Source organism: Excalfactoria chinensis, chromosome 2 (genome assembly GCF_039878825.1).
Source record: "Excalfactoria chinensis isolate bCotChi1 chromosome 2, bCotChi1.hap2, whole genome shotgun sequence".
NCBI lineage: Eukaryota > Metazoa > Chordata > Aves > Galliformes > Phasianidae > Excalfactoria > Excalfactoria chinensis.
The window spans coordinates 129,478,304-129,498,628 of record NC_092826.1 but is presented as its reverse complement, the minus strand read 5'-3'; the positions used below and the strand labels follow the sequence as shown (position 1 = coordinate 129,498,628).

General features: G+C 37.0%; 1 protein-coding gene across 3 annotated transcripts in view; it reads left to right on the top strand.

Annotated features, from left to right (window-relative positions):
- CUL2 (cullin 2) overlaps window positions 1-20,325 on the top strand; it is a 44,187-nt gene that overhangs the window by 14,874 nt on the left and 8,988 nt on the right. For all 3 annotated transcript variants that reach the window (XM_072329826.1, XM_072329825.1, XM_072329827.1), the window contains 12 exons: window positions 1,710-1,815; window positions 4,649-4,731; window positions 13,144-13,240; window positions 13,343-13,453; window positions 14,146-14,308; window positions 15,462-15,586; window positions 16,551-16,658; window positions 18,045-18,104; window positions 18,472-18,600; window positions 18,699-18,785; window positions 19,309-19,461; window positions 19,849-19,926. In XM_072329826.1, the coding sequence (XP_072185927.1) occupies window positions 1,710-1,815; window positions 4,649-4,731; window positions 13,144-13,240; window positions 13,343-13,453; window positions 14,146-14,308; window positions 15,462-15,586; window positions 16,551-16,658; window positions 18,045-18,104; window positions 18,472-18,600; window positions 18,699-18,785; window positions 19,309-19,461; window positions 19,849-19,926 (1,300 nt within the window). The remainder of the gene's footprint in view (window positions 1-1,709; window positions 1,816-4,648; window positions 4,732-13,143; window positions 13,241-13,342; window positions 13,454-14,145; window positions 14,309-15,461; window positions 15,587-16,550; window positions 16,659-18,044; window positions 18,105-18,471; window positions 18,601-18,698; window positions 18,786-19,308; window positions 19,462-19,848; window positions 19,927-20,325) is intronic.

The window sequence follows — 20,325 nt, the reverse complement described above, 5'->3', positions numbered from 1 at the left end:
TGTATGAAGTGATGGGGCTTCCACAGAGACCAGTATTTCAATTTTAATGATGATTATTGATGATAGCTTAGCGGTTTATGGTATTCTGTGGAGTCTGAAAATAGGTTAGCCCTCAGTGTTTCAGTTTGTCACCTCTGCGTTGTCTCCAGTCCTTATTCTTCATGCCCTCAGTTCTTTCATGTTCAAAGGTTTCCATAGTGTGTTTCTCCTTGTCTTCATTGCTTGTCATTTACCTTCCTGCCTGAAGTGTTCAGAAATCATGGATCTGGTACAGCTTCTGAAGTGCGCATCAGTTAAAGCACTGCATTAGCCTGGCCCTTCTCAGTGCCTGGATCCAGGCATCTCAAAACTACTAGCTGTGTATGGTACTTTATTTGTTTGAAGTAAACTATATATGTGATAGTAAATCCTAAAATAAAATTAGGAATTCGTAACATTTATTTTATACAACTGCTCGTAAAATTACTTCATTGATGTTAGTTTTGTATTGTGTCGATCTGTTCTCATTTGTGCTTCCCAAATTACTGTAAATACTTCATTTAGACTACTGCTACTTGATTAAAATGTATGTGGATTATGGAACCCACAAAAATTCAAGGTCTTGAAAAGAGAGTTACTGTAGCGTGTATTTCATGAGAAGTGAATGTGTGAGTCTTAATATTTGATTTGGCCACATAGTGCCACAGTGAAAATGATTATGTCTCATGACAGGCATTTCCTCAGCAGATGTTGAGTTCTGCGGAAGGGCTGTTGAGATTCCCCATAGAGTGCTTGGAGTTCACCTTTGTCAACAAAATAATTTTGTTTCTGTATGCATGTTGAGAACATAATTTTGAATACTGCCTGGAAAACAAAAACAAATGGAATTAATTTAGCTCGATGGTCCTTCATTCTAGGTTTTAGTTTTTTGTACAGCGTCTTTCCTGTTGCCTTGTCTGAGGCAATGTAATTTTCAGTAATTTAATGTAATTTTCAAGTTATTCTTATAATCAGTGATCTTTAGAATGTGGCTTTTTTGTACGTTCCCTTTGGGGATACTGAAGTTAGCCAGGCTTGCATAACCTGCTTTCCCTGCCTCCCTCCAAGTAGAAAATGCATTCATAATTTACATAGGTAATGATTTCTCTGGAGTTGTGGAGACAGTAATAACTGCACAGTTGTGGTGCTTGAACTACAATATAACGAATAGTATTTTAGACTGAGATAAATGCAAAATAATAAACAGAATAGGTAGAAGAACGTTTTACTTTAATGACAATGGTAAAACAAATAATTTTTAAAAATCCCAAAAGGAAACAGAATACTTCAGGACTTTGTTCTACCCTTAACAATTAATAAATTATTATCCCTGTAGTATGGGCTGTTCAGAATTTAGCAGTTTTATTTATGTGTGCAAATGCAAAATGTCTGTTTATTTTGAAAGACTGGCTCTTTGAACAACTGCACTGGATACCAAGGAAATGCTGATATTGATACAGATGGTTGTTTAGTATCTAATTTTCTCCACAGTACTGCTTTAATATGATATAAAGAGCTTCAGCATGAAAGTTGTCTGTATTTTAAGAATGCCCTGCAGGTATGAGTGGCATTGGTTGAAAGTAGTTGTTTGTTGTGATGTAAAGATGTGGTGCAGTTCCACATTTGTTTTCAAAAATTACTAGTTTAACTTTTTTTCTGTGTTTTGATGGGAATATCTTATTTTCTACCAGGTACCTCAACACACAGTTCATTAAGAAGAACAAATTGACTGAAGCTGATCTTCAGTATGGTTATGGTGGCGTGGATATGAATGAACCACTGATGGAAATAGGAGAGGTAGGTATTTCAGAAAGTGAACTCTGTTTATTGCATTGCTTGTTTAGCTTTGTTCTTTTACATTTTGACTTTTCTGTGTCATGGAACCTGAATGGTTCAGTAGGAGGTGGAAGCATTGAATGCTTTTGAAAGTAAGATTACCTTTTTGATGCAAGACAAAGGATATATAGTGACCTATGGGGAGGGAAGGCAAATGTGAATGCTGTTTGAGAACTTCTGTTCAAAATGTTATGATATAGATTACTTTTTGAATAAAACCTTCTTTTAAAATGGTGTTACCATCTAGAAAATGTTTTTAAGAAAAAGCACTTTTGTTTTGAGTGACTTTGAATAATTACTTCTGGACTTACATTTTTGATGCTGCAAAGTGTAGCAGCTTTTTTTACAGCAACTGTGTTACTTTCCAGTCCAAGCGACTCAGCTGTAACTGCACAGACTTTAGAAGAAATGGACATTCTGTGCAATTAAATATCATGCAGAAAGGGCTTATTTTAAAAGCAAAACAAACAAATAAAGCAACAAATGAAAGTAATAGAAGTAAACACAAATGTGTTGATGCCCACAGTTGCTTAGGTAGTTTGGAGAGAACTGAGTCTTGTTTTAAAATACCTATAAAACAAGTAGTCATTGGTAATGGCACCTTCTGATACACCACCCTGTGCAGTTCTGTTCTGCTTGAAGTGGAAGGGTATGTAGTTTCTGTTGTTTCTTGACTACTGTTGCAGCTATGTACGCAGGTAATAAAAGAAAGTAAAACAAAAATATTTTCCAGTTATAAAAAAATGATTTATTTATTTATTTTTTTAAACAGAATGGCTTTGTATGTCTTTATGGAAATTTTGATAGTATCTCTTCAGTCTGAACTGGAATAAAACTACAGTCCAGGATGCAGTTGAATAGAAACTTTACTTTTGAATACTTTGTGTATCTCTTTCCTTTGCATCTGTAACTAATACACAATGGTAGCTAGGCAACTTATTTTAGTGGTGTTGTTTATTTTTCCTCCTTTCCTCTCTACCTTTGTGTTTTTCTCTAAAAGGGACACAAATGTTTTCCTCTCCTGACTTGTAAAGGTATAAGATGTGTTCTTCTAGCTTTTGGACTTCATTGCTTCAAGTAGGAGATCTCTGCTGTCTTAGTTGGGAGTATAGAGATTGTGATGCCTGAGGAAACATCTGTTATGCTGAGAAAGGTGATGCAGCCATTTCAAGCTGCTAATCGTTTGACAGGTTGGGGGTGGCCTGGAAAAACACCAGAAGCATGATACACTTTAGATCAAGGAAGCTTAGAGAAGGAGATTCTTTTCTACCTGTGCTATCTGCACGGTTTGCTATTTTGTGGCATCTGTAGAGGTTTGTCAGAGCTTGGAAGTGCGTATTGCCACACTTTGTGTGATGTCTTCAAAAGGCCTTAAACATTTGTTATTTCTATAGATTGTGTTTTAGCTGACTCCCCCACCATTCTTGGAGGTAGTCCTTAGCTCTGTGCAAAGCAGTTAGTTTAACTGTGTTAGGGGCTGGGAGTAGTTCTGGACTGTATTCCTGGAACACACAGATTGTGTCCTAATCCATTTCATATTATCACCCAAAGGATGGTAGTAGCTACTTAGAATTTTATCCCTAGCTCTCTGCACTAGTATATGTTTACAAAGAAGAACAAATAGTAGGCTTGGTAATTTAACTTTTGAGAGTATTCCTCTCATTGATGGTATCATAGATTGGGGTGGGAGTAGAGGGGGTGTCAATGACGCGCTTATCTTCAAGCTTCCCAGAAACTGTTCTTTGGACAGCATACCCATAGCTCAAAATTTGAACAGATTAAGTGGACATTCAAGACTGTGAAACCGCAGCAGGCTGTCTGTGGTTTTTGACAAAGGCATTCTGGGTGCCTGTGTCTGAAATTCTACTGATCAACTTTTGTTAATCTTGCTCCCCACTATTGCTTCCATTTCTCTTGACCAAGCTGTAAAAGTGATGGGTATATTTTAGATCTAGAGGTGGTAATGTTAACCTCAGTTCGTTACTAGGGTAGTATTAGGCTTATGGAAGTTTTTCCTTTGCTCTGGAAAGCAGTGCAGATCCTATTCTTAAGTAGTTTATGTGTACTGTTTATGATGGATTCAATATCCCAGAAGTAAAACCAGTTCACATTTCTCAATTGTCTTGGCAAGGTGCTGGCAAAATATATTGTGTCTTTGCTTTGAAAGCATTTTCTCCTGTATTGTAGTTCTGTCTTCCAATCTTTGAATTCCTCTGGGGGCTTTATCAAAAGGTAGTCTCCAATGTTCATCACTTTCAAATGGAGGAAATTACTGTTCGTCTGTTTTTTTGGATAACAGAGATGATCTGTCCTTTATCTATCCAAGAATAAGCAGGCTTATGTTATGTATAGTTTTTCTAAGTCTTATGAGAAAGTTACAGAAATTATGCCTAATGTTTAGAATTCGTAGAAGAAGAGTTGTAATCTCTGTGCACTAAAGTTTGTTTCAGCCTCACTCAGCATGCACTCATGAAACTTCAGGGGCTTTTCAGTCGTCTTATTTAGGAATACATGCCTGCTTACTGCTTCTGGAATATGTAACACTGGGTACATTCTAGACACCATGGAAGTATGTATGAGATGTGTATGGGCATGACTTCAAACAGCTTATCCCAAGAAGTGTTCCAGACACTCAGTAGTTTTTGTACTAGGAAAAGCACAAGACAAGAACAGAAGGGTATCTCATGATTTAATTTTTAAATCTTGACTGGGGAGTTGGGAGTTCATCCATCTTTATTTTTTCTTTGTATTTTTTTTTACACTGATGTAAACTTATGATGTTATGTCCTGACAGCTAGCTCTTGATATGTGGAGAAAATTAATGATTGAGCCACTACAGGCCATCCTTATTCGAATGCTCCTCCGAGAAATCAAAAAGTGAGTGTTTGGATGTTTTCTTTTGCTTTTACAGTTTGGGGGTTGTTGTATTACTTTATTTTGAAACGTCTGTGGACTTTGATTAAACTGTTTTTAGTTTTGATTAAAGGCAGCTTCTTAGCTGATGATGCTGTTCTATCAGCTTTTACACATGTGGCTATATAATTGCTATTTGCTTGTGTAGAAAAAAAGTTCATTCATTGTAATCCAAGAGCAGTGATCTTTTCTGTTTCAGCTATCTGTCGTAATAATGGGTTTAGGGAATAGCTGGAATAATTCTCTAGGGCCCAAAGAATGTCTTTTGCCTTTTTCTCCATTTGATGCTTACTGCTTCTGGTTTGTGTGCTGTCTGTAAACATAAGGAATAACACAGGGATTTGCTGAAGCTGGAATTGCTTTAAATGGAACTCAGAACAATTCTTGCTTATCTACAACATCTGAGTTTCTGTTACTCAGATGAGTGACTTAACACTATTGGTGCTTTACTTTAATTGTGAAATGAAAGTAATTATTTTTGGACTTTGAGAGAATTTATGGCTATCTTTGTTGCTTTAAGTCCCTGCTCGTTCCAAGATAGATACAGTTGTAGTATCTCCATGAAACGTTTGCAGTTTTTGAAGTTCTGATTTTGAATCTTCATGCTATTTAACTCCTATCAGATCTTCTCAAAATTTCTGGTTATTTGTACCAGTGTATGTTATTTATTCAAGTATTGTGTGTAGTTGTGAGTTCTACCAGTATCTATGCTTCTGCTGCTAGTTAGGGTAGCTCTGGAGGTGCTTAATGACTGGGATGATCGTGTTCCTAGTTAGCTTAGGTGATCAGGCTAATATACATAAACTGAAAGAATGAATTATTTTGTCTGATTGAGATGCTTTGAATGTGCACTTGGGTCAGCCAAAAAGCTGTATTCATGAAGCATGAGAAGACTGATTCCAATAATGTTGTATTTTCCTTCGCAAATTAATTTTTTTGATGATTTAATAAGTGACATTATGGTCCTCTCAGGTGTTATTTCTGACATCAGGAATTATGCGTTTGCTTTCAGTTGAATCATGCTTCATAATCAGTGCTAAAACAGCTTCTTTTATATGTTTACTGTAATAATTATATTATGGATTTGTATTTACTAAATGAAGATTCCCTGATTCATTTTGAGGGAAATTCTGCTTTTTTACATCAAGTACAGTGACACTGAATGCTCGTTTTGGTCAATCTGTGCATTTCACTGGGAGGTGACAGCAGAAATCTGTTTAAAACTTTTTTAAACAGATATTTAATGCCTCTTAAAAGTAATGGTATGTAATTACTTAGAGCCTGACTGCAGACTTTGCCAAGAGTATTTAGGTCAATAGCTTCAGAGGGTGTTAGGCCTTGAGACTGTATCTTGTTAATGCTATTTGTTAAACCATTTCAAACCTTGAAAATAAAACTTAAGTCATTGTCTAAAATAGGTGGCTGTGTATTTTCTTTTCCTCTCTTTCTAAGAATTCTTCTGTTTGATTACCAAGTTTTCACCTCCTTTTTCAAAACATCCATTAGTGTTAGCTTTGTTTTAGCCATCTTGTGATCTGCATGTCATGTAAAGAGTCACAGGATCACAGAATTGTAGGGGTTGGAAGGGACCTCTAGAGATGGAGACCAACCTTCCTTCAAAGCAGGCTCCAAAAGTAACCTTATAGAAGAGAACATAGTGTTATAGGTGTACTTCCTAACATCATGAAACACGGGGATCACTGTTTGTATTCTGAAAATTGCCTTTGTGTGTAATATTCTTGTTGCTGTTCTTTGCTATTGATCCACTGATCAGTAGTGCACTGTACAAGAGATAATTCTGAAGACTTCGCTGCAAAAACAGATGGTCATTTTCTTTTAGCACCAAGTTCAGCAAATTAGAGATTAAACTAAGTCTTTAAGGAAACAGATATCAGAAGGTGCATCTGTCAGTGGATCAAAAATATGCATGGCATATGCCTAAGATAAGTAATATAAAATAATAAAATTAATATAAGTACTAATATGTATATAGTTGGAAGTCTATTAGTTGGGTGCCTGCTTCAGGGCAGAACTTAAACATGTGCATGGTTTAATTTATTAAAATTTATTTTACTGAAGAGGAATTTAAATAGATGGACGGATGAGTTTCTTATAGCTGGAAGACTTTGCATAGAACACAACAATGTGCAGAGCTGATAGCCAACAGACTAGTCAAATGTTTGCATGTAAATGTTTTTACTGTACTGGAAGAGTTTTGGGAAGTAGAGTCACAAGTTTTGCTTTCGGTGTTTATTTTATGAATGTATTGAACTGGAATTTTTTAAAACTGCTGACTAAAGTCTTACATCTGCTTTATAGAAGCTACAAACTTTGGCAATACACTCTACATAAAAATTGATATTGAATCATTTATGCTCCAGCTGAACAAGATGGCTAAATTGATCTAAGAATATGCTGGTGCTGAAAAAAGCGCAGGCTGTACCATACTACCTTTCTTGTGCTGACTTTGGTGCTTACCTAATACCTTTCTGAACCAACTCAACAGCTGATGTGACAGATAGCCATCTTCACTTAATATTTATCTGAATTGTCATGAAGAATCAGTTCAGCATAGAACTACGTAAGTGTTAAAGCCATGCAAGAAAGATGCAGAAGGCTGTGACTGAGCAAAAGACCAGGATTAGGCTCCTTGAACAGCAGAGAATTGTTACATCACTTAAGCCTGTCTTGTCTGACTGCACTTCTCTTAATATAGAGTTCTGAATATAACACACTTTCTTCCCCCTCCCTCTAGCCCAAGCACTCCTTCTTCAAGTCAAGCTGAATATCAACTTAAGCATTTTTGTTTCAACACAACAGGAAGCCGACAAGATCTTGAATTGTGAGAAAATTCATCTATGAAATTCTTAAATAATTTGGAAGCTATTCAGGTGGTAGCTCAAATGACAGTGTGTGATTAGTACGGACTAACCAGAAGAGGCTTCTCTACTAAAGGCAACTAACACTTTCCAACTAACTGAACCTATTCCTGTCTAAGCTGTTACATTTGTCATTCACTTAAAATCTGTTGGCAATTAATAATTTTTTAAAAAAAATATTCCAAACAGGCTCTTTTGGTTCCCAGTGCATTCTGAAGTTAGTTAAGTTAGATGGGCCATTGGTCTGACACAGCAGAACTCTTCCTTTCTGTGATGGAATCATCTTTTAATGAAAATAGTATTTATTATTTTATGCTTATTTTATGTATGTTATTTATGGATGTTAAACTTCCACTGTTACTATTGGTTTTAAGGCTAAAGAAATGCATGTAAACAGCACAATTTTCTTGAGCTTCTGTTTTGTAGTTTTCTCCATTCGTTTTTGAGAAAAACTACATAATGAGCAGAATGGGAGATTTGTTTCTGTTGCATTGTTTTAGCTAGAATTCTCCATGGTACTCTTTCTTTCCTTCCTACTTTACCTGTGGCATCCCTACTTCAAACTGTGCAGCAGCTGTTTCTCTAGCAGTATGTGTTTGTATTGCCTGCTGACTGCTACCAAGTACAATGTACGCAGGATAGATGTCCACATCAATGGGTCACCACTTTCTATTAGCGTTCACTATATTCTTATCACTCCACCTTCCATGGCAATAGTCCTTGAAATTTCGGAAACACCTGAGAATTCCTGTCATGCTTTCTGAAACTGGTCATTTGGTTTGTGAATTCTTGGGAGCACAGTGCCATTTGTGTAAATAAAAACACAAAGGTCCTGCTAAAATGAGAGTCATAGAATGACAGGTGAGAGACATAGGCTTATCTTGGAAACTGTGTGATCACAATGAAGTTCGTAACAGTTCTGTCAATAAATTTTGTGACAACTCTACTGCAAATGTTCAGTGCTCACACATTGAGAAAACCTATGTTAAACTGTTTAAAGTTCTGTGACTGTTGAAGGAAAAAAGAACTGGGAGCATGGATGTCTGTTAAATACTTTTTGGCAATTGTTCTACTTTTACTGCTGGAAAATGTGATCTGAGTTAAGCTATTAAAGCTGTAAAAAATCTGCACACTTTGAAATCAGGTGAATTGAGCAGCATGTAGTTTTCCTGATTGTAAGAACTTTGTCCTAAGTTTTTCATCTGATCAGCGGCTGTGTCCTCCTGATTCAGAAGCAGACTCCAGTGTACTACCAGCTATTCCCAAGAAAGGCCAGTTCCCTGTTGTATTCATTTTGCTCTATTGTCAGTATACTGTATGGCCTCTGCTTCTGAAATCTATCTTCTTTCTTTCACTTTTGTATTTTCCTCCTTTACTTTTTAAACTTTGTCAAAATTATACATTGACCATTCAAGTTCCTCATCTTGACCTTTCTGGAAAATGCATAGGCTAAGGTTTCTGAAATAAATCAAGCATAGGGCAAACTGGCTCTTGCACTGTTACAGTAACATTTCTTGTGTTCCTTGTCCATATCACAGAACCACAGAATTCTAGGGTTTGGGAAGGACCTCTGGAGATCACCTAGACTAAACCCCTTCTAAAGGAAGTTCCCTAGAATAGGTTGCACATCATTCAGGCATGTTTTCAGTACCTCCAGAGGAGCAAATTCCACAGCCCCTCTGGACAGCTTGTTTCAGTGCTCTGTCACACTCAAAGTGAAGAATGTGTTTTATATTCAAATAGAACTTTGTGTTTTCCAGTTTGTGACCATTGCTCCTTGTCCTGTTGGTGGGCACCACTGAAAAAAGCCTGGCCCTATCCATTTAACTCCTTTACTTTAGATTTTTCTAAACAGGGATGAGGTCATTTCTTCTTTAGGCTGAACTATCCCAACCTTTCCTCACAAGAGAGATGTTCCAGGCCCCTAATCCTCTGAATCCTCCCTGCTGAAATCCCTATCTTTCTTGAGCTGGGGAGCCCAGAGCTGGACACAGTACTCCAGATGTGACCTCAGAGCTCAAGGGTGAGGATCACTTCCCTCAACCTGCTGGCAACAGTCTTTTTTTAATGCCCCCCCCCAGGGTACCATTGACTTTCTTGGCTGCCAGGCCATGTGTCTGGCTTATGGTCGGTCTGTTGTCCACAGGTCCTTTTTTGCAGAACTTCTTTTGCAGCAGGTCATCCCTAGCCTGTACTGTTGCAGTACTTCCTCCCAGTTGTAGGGCTCTACACTTGCTCTCATTGAACATTATAAGGTTCCCTCTGTTCAATAGCCTGACTGCGTTTTATTGAGTGGCAGCGTAGGCTTTTGCTGTGTCAGCCACTGCTCCCAGCTTTGTATGGTCAGCAAACTTGTGGAGGGTGCAGTCTGTCCTTTCATGCAGGTAACTGATGAATATGTTAAATAGGACGGGACTCAGGACTGATGCCTGGGGAGCAGCGCTAACTAGAGGCCTTCAGTTAGACACTGTGCTGCTAGTCACAGCCCTCTAAGCTCTTCCAGTCAACCAGTTCGCAATCCACCTCACTGTTCACTCATCAGTGCCTCATTTTCTAAGCTTATCTACAAGGATATTATGGGAAACACTGCGAAAAGCTCTGCTGAAGTCAAGGTAGACAATGTTCACTCCTCTTTCCTCATTTAGCTGTCTGGTCATAACATTATAGAAGGCTACCAGATTGGTCAAGCTTGATTTCCCCTTGGTGAACCCGTGTTGGCTATTCCTGATAACCTTTTCTTTCACCTTCTTGAAGGTAACAACCAGAATAACTGGTTCCCTCACCTTCCCAGGGTCAGAGCTGAGACTGACAGGCTCTGTAGTTTCACAAGTCCTCTTTCCTGCTTTTCAAAGACTGGAGTGACATTGACTCTCCTTCAGACTTCAGGCGTCTCTCCTGTTCTCCATGACATTTCATAGATGACAGACAGTAGTTTAGTAATCACTTCTGCCAGCTCCCTCAGCACTCATGGGTGCATTTCATAAGGGCCCATGGATTTAGGTGCATCAGTTTTGCCAAAATGGCCTTTGTGCAGATTCTTCTTGACCAAGGGGAAGCATTTCTTTCTCAGACTCTCTCCCTTACCTCCAGGGTCTGGGATTCCTAAGGAACAGTCTTAGCAATAAATACTGAGGCAAAGAAGGTGTCTATTATCTGCCTTCTTGGTGTCCTTCACTACCAGAGCACCCAACTCATTCAGTGGTGGGCCCACATTTTTGCTTTTTCCTATAACTACTGCTATACTTGAAGAAGCGTTTCTTGTCATCATCAGATTTAATTTCAAGTGGGCCTTAGTCTTCCTTGTTGCATCCTTGCATGGCCTGACAGTGTTTCTGTATTTCTTCCAATTAGCCAGGCCCTTTTCCCACATTATATAAACTTTCTTTTTCCATTTAAGTGTATCCATGAGCTTCTTGTTCATCCGTGCAGGTCTCCTGCAACCTTTGTCTGGTTTCTTACTCTTAGGGATGCAGTTGAGCTTGGAAGAAGTGGTGCTTGAATGTCAACCAACTCTCTTCGTCCCCGTTACTTTCCAATTTCCTACCCCATGGGATGTTTTCAAGTAGGTCCTTGAAGGGGTCGGAGTTTGGCTCTCCTGAAGTCCAGGGTTACAATCCTACTTATTTCCACCTCACCCATGCAGGATCCTGAACTCACTATCTCATAGTTGCTGCCGCAAAGGCTACTCCTTACCTTCACATCAGCTGCCTGTCCTTCTTTATTGGTCAGATACAAGGTCCAGCAGCACACTTCACTTCACTAGCTCCACCACCTGGTCCACCACCTGGACGAGGAAGTTATGCAATCATAGAATTGTTTGAGTTGGAAGGGACCTTCAAAGGTCTAGTCCAACACTCCTGCAACAAACAGGGACATCTACAGCTAGATTAGGATGGTCAGGGCCTGATCCAGCCTGATACTGAATATTTCCAAGGGTGGGACATCCACCACATCTCAAGGCAACCTGTTGCAGTGCTTCACTACCCTTAATTTAAAAAACTTTTTCCTTATACTCAATCTAAATATCTACATTTTCAGTGTGAAACCATTTCTTCTTGTCCTTTCACAACAGACCCTGCTGAAGAGTCTTTCCCCCTCTTCCTTACAGCCCCTCTGTAGATGCTGAAAGGCTGCTATCGGATTACCTTCTCCAGTCTGAACTGTCCCAGCTCTCTCAGCCTGCCCTCTTAGAAGAGATATTCCATCTCTTGGAGTTATATTGTGGTCATTCTCTGGATATACTCCAACAAGTCCGTGTCTTCCTGTACTGACGATTCCACATCTAGATGCAGTACTCCATGTGAGGTCTCAACAGTGCAGAGCAGAGGAGCAGGATCACCTCCCTTGACCTTCTGGACATGATTTTTTTGATGGATAGAGTTTGCTTCCTGGGCTGTGAGAGCACGTTGCTATCTCATGCCATCCACCAGTAACCCAAGCCTTTCAGCAGTGCTGTGCTCAGCACACTCTAGGAGACTCCTCAGGTCCAGAACTCTGCATGCTTGAGGCAGGTTGGACCATCTCTTAACAAAGCTTGATTTTCTAATATGTTGAACTCCTAATTTTGTAGATTCTTGTACTTCTTGATATCTTGTTGTATTCAGAGTTGATGCATTGTGTAGCTTACCCTGTTGGTGGACTCCCCCTGGGTGGAACTAGTTGTGGGTCATGATCTAGTGTTAAATTCTTCCCTTCTGTGACATGCTGCCACATCTGCCATCAGGAAACCAAACCAAAAGGATCATTGGAAATGACACATAGATATGCATATATATATTTAAATATGTAATTTAAAAAATGAAATTACAATTACTGACTTTCATGTATACTTTGAAAAAAGTAATGTTTGAATCCTATTTGCAAGTAGAAGTTAAGCACTATTTTTCATTTCTCTGTCAGGTGTATGTGAAAGGTGGTCTTTTCTTAGAACAGTTCATGCTTCAAGAGTGCCTTTGTTGTTATGAGAGCGTCTGTTATTTCCCAGTCTTTGCAAAAGCGTGAATATTGATACTTTCAGTATGCAAAAAGCTTTTTAAATTAGTTTTGTTTTCAACTGAATGGAACTAAAGAAAACATTTTTTTTTCATTTGAATTGAGTCATTCGAAGCTGAAAAATTGACCAGAAAATGTAAGGTTTCCTTTTCACCTGAATGGTTAAAAGTCATGCCAAGTACATTGTTCTACTTGATATCTGCATGATGATTGAATACTAGATATTCAGAAAATAATGTACTGTGCTTGGCAAAAATTGTTTTCTTTGGCAGGGGTGGGAATGTAAAAGTTTATGAATTGCCATCTCAACATATTTAAGAGAGAAAGAAGAGTGCATTTATTTATTTAAAGATCATCTTTATTTATTTATGTGTTTATTTTTCTACTTAAGCAGAGGAATTTACTGGAAAATATTTCTGTCCAATGCTAATTTACTTCATTTTGCTATCCAATTAATTACGCTAGATAATTACATTCTCACGAAGGTTTGTTTTCCTTATTTCAGTGATCGCTGTGGAGAAGACCCAAACCAGAAAGTAATCCATGGGGTTATTAACTCCTTTGTTCATGTTGAACAGTATAAGAAAAAATTGCCCCTAAAGGTAGATACACTTTTCTGATTTATGTTTTTCATTGTGAATATTTAATGTAACATATGCATTATTTGCCATTATTTGCCCTTTAAAAAAAAATCTCCCTTTTAGTTTTATCAGGAAATTTTTGAGTGTCCTTTTCTGAATGAAACAGGGGAGTATTATAAACAAGAAGCTTCAAATTTATTGCAAGAGTCAAATTGCTCACAATACATGGAGAAGGTAAGAGATTCTTTCGTACACATGCAATAACTACAATGTAAGATTATCAGTATATTATTGATTCAGGTTTTCCTGTTATTTTCCTATATTTGTTCATTCTCGTGTGCTTTCTTGCAGTTTGAGATCACTTTGGTTTATTTAAGTATATGGTTTATTTAAGTATAGACTACAAACTTTGCCTATGAATAGCTAGCTTCAAAATAGTTTATAACAAATCATAAATCAATTGCATGAGAGGTAAAAATAAACAAATGTAGGTATTTGAAATAAACACCATTAATTTGTACTTTTGTTGAGAAGGAAGAAATTAATACAAGACTAGGAGTCAGTCCTCAGTACAGTGCTGCTCTCAATAAGAAGACTAAGTGGTTGAGATAGGCTGTGGGATTACTGGTAAATGTAAGGAGCATGAGCTAACGCTTGAACACCTGAGATGAGATTCAGGATCAGGCTAAGACTTCAATTATTAGACTTGTAGTAGTGTCTGAGCCTAGTTGGAATTCAAAGTGGAAGCTTATCTTGATTCAGTAACGTCCTGCTCCAAACAAACAAATTTAATTTTTCAGCATCCTGGGCAAGTATTTTTTAACCTTTCGTTATTTGTTGCTTTTATTCTACATATTCATACTGTTCATGGTTCTGTACTGCTTGTTAGTATTCTGTCTGCTCTCAGCTTGAAAACTTGTTTGTAGGTTTTAGGTAGATTAAAAGATGAAGAAATGCGGTGTCGGAAATACTTACATCCCAGCTCATACGGTAAAGTGATCCATGAATGCCAGCAGAGAATGGTAGCTGATCACTTGCAGTTTCTACATGCAGAATGTCACAATATTATCAGACAAGAGAAGAGAAGTGGTAAGACTCACTGATCTCAAAAAGCATGGAGTGGTTGTTGTTTTATTCGTTTAGCATTTGCAATTTGCTTCATTCGGTGACCTTTGATTAGTGTGAGCATTTTCAAATAATATGTATTACTTACATAGAAAGCTCAATTAAATTCCAAATGCTATTTATCTTTTATTGTTTAATTTATTATCATTCCTCCAAAGATATAGTCAAAACCTTCTTTTTCCACTTGACTGCTAACAAACCTTCTTTTGGACTATACTCTTCTCCTTTCCTTGTCTTATTCAGTTTAAAAACACACAAGTTTTATGTCCTGTGGAATTAGTCATATTTTATGCTTGTGTTTTCATTTGTAAACCAATGGCTCTGTCTTTACAGATTACTTCATCTGTACTGGGCAGGTCAGGACCGTAAAACTTGGCTTCTTTTAATAGTCACTTTTTATTGTCTTGAATCTTTTATGACCTCTCCTCCCAAATCCTTTTTACAGAAGCAGATGTTCTTACAGTTATATTCCCTCCTAACTAAAATAAAAAATACATTTCCTGTTGACTACATGCCTTCTGGTCTTGAAGGAATAGTTATTCTTGCATGAAGGATGGTAGTTATTATCTGAAACAAATTATTTTTCACTGTTAAATTGAAACTGTATGTAGCAATAGTGTTCGGATTTTAGACAGTTAAGCACAATTGATTGGTCTTTTTTTTTGCATAAAACTGATAAAAATAGCAGTTGCTTATTTATTTCTTTTGTAGCTGGAGAAAAATTTCAAGCCACCTTTGGAGGAAAACATAAAGTCAAGAATACATCAAAACTAGTCTTAGTCAGCTGCTGCTAGGGGAGATTTTGAGAAGCAAAGGACTAAAAATAAACTAGCATAGTACTTTTCCTTACCAGGCTACCTCTCCTCTTGGAGTCTGTCCTAGATAAGCAGTATTGGAAGAGTAAGGGAGCCCCAATGGCAGTAAATACTGGTATTAGCCCTACGCTTTCAATTTTTTGCTTTTGTCAGTGATTCAATGTATGTTGTTTTTTTTCTTTATTTCAGAACAGTTGGTCTTGTTTCAGTGTTTGAAAGTTCTGTGTGAAATTATGATTCTATATTAAGTGTTGATTTTTTAGAGTTTCTAAAAATATTCAAAAAATGTATCTCTGTTACAGACATGGCAAATATGTATACTCTACTTCGTGCTGTATCAAGTGGTTTACCTCATATGATTCAGGAACTACAAAACCATATCCATGATGAGGGCCTTAGAGCAACCAGCAATCTTTCTCAGGAAAATGTGAGTTTCTTTAGGCAGCTGAAATTACATATTTGATTAACATTCCTAATGAAATGTTTACCCTTTTTCTTTTTAGTCTATTCTGTTCTTTAATTTTGTCTATATGAAATTGGTTTGGAACTTTATGGATAAATTGTAGTTTCTAATCAGCAATCTTAGCTGTGCAACACATATCTATCCTGAGAGCTGATTGTTGTGATCCAAACAGAAGCAACTACAAATAGATACTAGTCATTATTCCTTGTTTAATGGTGTTATGGCAAGTAGGTCTTCTGGTGTATGTATTTCTTTTTTTCCTGAGTTTCACTAAGTCAGTGGCATTTGTTGATCTGGTATGATAGTGATCATCAGTACCACTTAGTTTAATCCTATGTTATTTGTAAAGACTTGACATCCTGTCATGATTTTTGTCTGCTGTTTCTCACAAGTAGTTTCGTAGTCTCATGTTTGCATGTGAATTTTGAAAATACTATGGTTTTTGCTGAAATGTGGTACACTAACTTTGATTGGTAACTGTTACGCTTAAGAAAGTTTAAAGGTTTCATCCTGCTTTATATCTTCAGGATCTGCAGGCTGGAGAAGAAGTATTTTACTAACTCCAGCAGCTTTTTCACTCAATTCCTGTATTTATGTCTTAACAATTTTCAAAATGCTGATAGAGGATATGAGAGTATTATGGAAAAAAATTGGAGAGCATGAGTTCTGTGTAGACTCTCAAATACATTATTGACTGAAAATACAGCTATGTAATTTTTGTTTTCAAAACATGCTCAGGCACATTAGTGCAAGAGTATGACACTGCAGAAGCAGTTCACTCAGAGACTTTGTTATCAGTGATTTTAACTTTTATCAGGAAGAATAGTTAGAAAAAACCAGTACAACAGTGTAGCTATAACTATGTTTGTGTGTAGAAAACATTCCTTTCTTAATAACTTGCTTTCTGTATTATATTGCCCTTTTTTAGATGCCAACTCAGTTTGTGGAGTCGGTTTTGGAAGTACATAGTAAATTTGTTCAGCTCATCAACACAGTTTTGAATGGTGATCAACACTTTATGAGTGCCCTTGACAAGGTAACTTTTACTTACAACATCTAAAGAAAAAATGAAAAACAATATGTGTCATTATCTCTTTCCTCTTCTATTTCCTTACATTTGGCCTGTCATTAACTGCCATGTTTTTTTACTACATTGCTTCAAGTTTCTATGTAATAGCTCTCAACAATGTGTTTTCTTTTCTTTAGTCCAGCAAACATCTAACAACCCAAATAGTTTTCCTTTCTTACTGTTGTGGGCACACCAAGTATGTTTTTCACATCAAGCTGTATTTTGTTATATGTCACTGTAGCTGTTCTGCTCCTGCAACAGTTTGTCTGTTCTACATTCCCTAGTTTCTTCTCATCCACTATTTTAAACCATGTCTTGCAGTGTACCAAAATCTTCATACTTGTGTGTTTAAGTTTCTGAGACCTTATTCTCTCTCCTGCTTTTTGTACTTAACTTCTCCTCCTTTACTTTTTTCACTTTAGAATCATAGAATCATAGAATCACTCAGGTTGGAAAAGACCTTGAAGATCATCAAGTCCAACCGCAGCCTAACCAGTAGCCTATCTCTTAAAAAACAACCACAAAACAATACCACAACAACAAACCTCTGCTAAATCATATCCCTGAGTACCACATCCAAGCGGCTCTTAAACACATCCAGGGATGGCGATTCAACCACCTCCTTGGGGAGCCCATTCCAGTACCTAACCACCCTTTCTGTAAAGAAGTTCTTTCTAATATCCAACCTAAACTTGCCCTGGCGCAACTTGAGGCCATTTCCCCTCGTCCTGTCACAAGTCAGTAGTGAGAATAGACCTGCCCCACTCTCACTGTAAGAACCTTTCAGGTACTGGAAGACAGCAATAAGGTCTCCCCTCAGCCTCCTCTTCCTCAGACTAAACAGCCCCAGCTTCCTTAGTCTCTCCTCATAGGGCTGTTTCTCCAAGCCCTTCACGAGCCTCGTTGCCCTTCTCTGGACCTGCTCCAGTACCTCCATGTCCTTCTTGTGCTGAGGTGCCCAAAACTGGACACAGTACTCGAGGTGAGGCCTCACCAATGCTGAGTACAGGGGCAGGATGACTTCCTTAGTCCTGCTCACCACACCATTCCTGATACAAGCCAGGATGCCATTGGCCTTCTTGGCCACCTGGGCACACTGCTGGCTCATATTCAGCCGACTGTCCATCAGCACACTTTGATTCAAATCCCAAATTAAAAATATTCAACAAATTCTCACAGAACAGTGATCCAAACCCATTTACTCATTTCTTTTATTATCACCCTTTTGTCTATTTGAGTTTTATGGAGTTGGGAATGTTGTTTGCCTGAACATTTTTTGCTTTTTTAAAAAATGTCAGTGTAGTAAGTTTTCAAGTCATTTCTATTTTTTCTTTTCTCTATATTCACATCTAGGCTTTGACATCAGTTGTTAACTACAGGGAGCCCAAGTCAATCTGCAAAGCACCTGAGTTGGTAAGTGATGAGTATTACTGTAGAATGTAGCAATGCTTCTTTATTACTTTCAGATGAGTCAGCATTAGGGACTGTCACATTTATGTCCATTTCTCTTAAAAATTATCCTCACGTAAGTATTTCTGTAGTGATTACTTAACCCACACACATAAATTTGGGGGTATGCAAAAAAGAAGTGATTCTGTTAAAATATTTGCATAGAGTTTGCAGTTTTGGTGGATCTAGTTCCTATCTTTTACACACGAGTACAGCTTGTGTAGTAGACTACGGAATTATTTTCATGTAGAGCTTAAGAGTATGTTGGCATATGTGTTTTCTCAAGCTTGACAAGTAGGTTTGGGTTTGTTTTCTCTTTTTTTAACTTGAGCTGGCCAAGTACTGTGACAACTTATTGAAGAAGTCAGCGAAAGGAATGACAGAGAATGAAGTAGAAGACAAACTTACAAGTTTCATTACTGTGTTCAAGTACATTGATGACAAAGATGTATTCCAAAAGGTAACTCTCAATACTGAAATTTAAACAATATGTGAACAAGATGGTTATGCTTTTAAAAATCCTCATAGCTGTTTTTTGTTTTTGTTTTCCCCATACAGTTCTATGCCAGAATGTTGGCAAAAAGATTAATTCATGGTTTATCTATGTCTATGGACTCTGAAGAAGCCATGATTAATAAACTAAAGGTAATGTAAACATTGTTCTAATGCAAAATAAAGTGTAATGTTAGGAGGAAACAGCAGAGGGTGCCAGAGATAACTTAGCAATTAGTAGATCACATTTCCAGTAGTTGAAAGGAAAACTTAATTTCTACATAGCATGTGAAAAACATATTGTGAAATATCCCTCGTATGTTTCAGGTGTTTCATTTATTTTTTTTTTTTTTAATTTGAGATAGCTTTATGAAGTCTGTTTAAATCCCTCATATTTATGTTGGAAAAGCACCAAGCAGCCTATCATAAACCAACTTTATTTTTTACTTTTATATAAATAAAGTTGTTTATACAAATTAATGAGTAGAAAGTGGAATTAAGATAAGTTTAATAATTTCCTTCTGTAATGCTTGCTATTTATTATAACTATTGTTAAATACTTCAATGCTTCCACCAAGTAGATTTTCATATTAGATTAGTAAATGTATGAATGTTCATTATTTGTATAATAAATGTTGTTTCACAATAAAACTTGTTAACAATATCTTTTTCACAGCAAGCCTGTGGTTATGAATTTACCAGCAAGCTTCATCGAATGTATACAGACATGAGTGTTAGTGCTGATCTCAACAATAAATTCAACAACTTTATCAAAAACCAGGACACAATTATAGATTTGGGAATTAGCTTTCAGATATATGTTCTACAGGTACTAATGTATGTTTATTACTGTCGAGTTATTTGTATTTCGTTTGTATGTTTTGATAACAAGTGAAATATTTTTGTGACTAGAAATACTTTTCATCTGACACCTTGTGATCAGTGTGGAATATTCTGCTTTCATAGTTTATCTTTTTAAAATTACCTTGTTAGCATTCTAACCAGTAGTGATGTAAAATGTCGTGTTTTTAACTTGAATTAAGGTCTTACTGGGGGATGTGTAGTGTATTCTAAAAAAGGAGCAGTAGAACTTCTTGTTTAAGTTGATTGTCTAATGAAAGTATGCACTGTAAATCTGTTCAGTGGTGTTATATTTTTTACTTAAGTATACATGGTATGAAAATAGTAATACTTTTATTTTTCCTGATACCCTTAGGCAGGTGCGTGGCCGCTAACTCAGGCTCCTTCTTCTACATTTGCAATTCCTCAGGAACTGGAAAAAAGTGTACAGATGGTAGGTTAGTAGGAGGCTTCTTGTAAACATGTTGAAATGTAAAAGAACACTGAAAAAAAAACAGCCCCAAACCCACCAAGATCATTTTGAACAGTGAAAAGCCTGAGCTGTTTCATTTTGTTTGTGATTCATGGCTACTCTTTCTCCAGTTATATGAAATTTGGAAACACTACCCCAAACAACATCCTGCTTTCTATGTATGCATTTCTGTAACCTTAATTTATTTATTTTTTACAACTCTTTTTAACTCTGTGATTAATGAGGAAGATACTGGTGAATGCAATCAGATGAACTTACTTGACTTTTAGCTTTAAAACCAATTCCTAATATTTTAGATAAGATCCTGATTTTTTTATAAAATTGTATTTTATCTAAATGTTATACATAATCTAAAGGAAG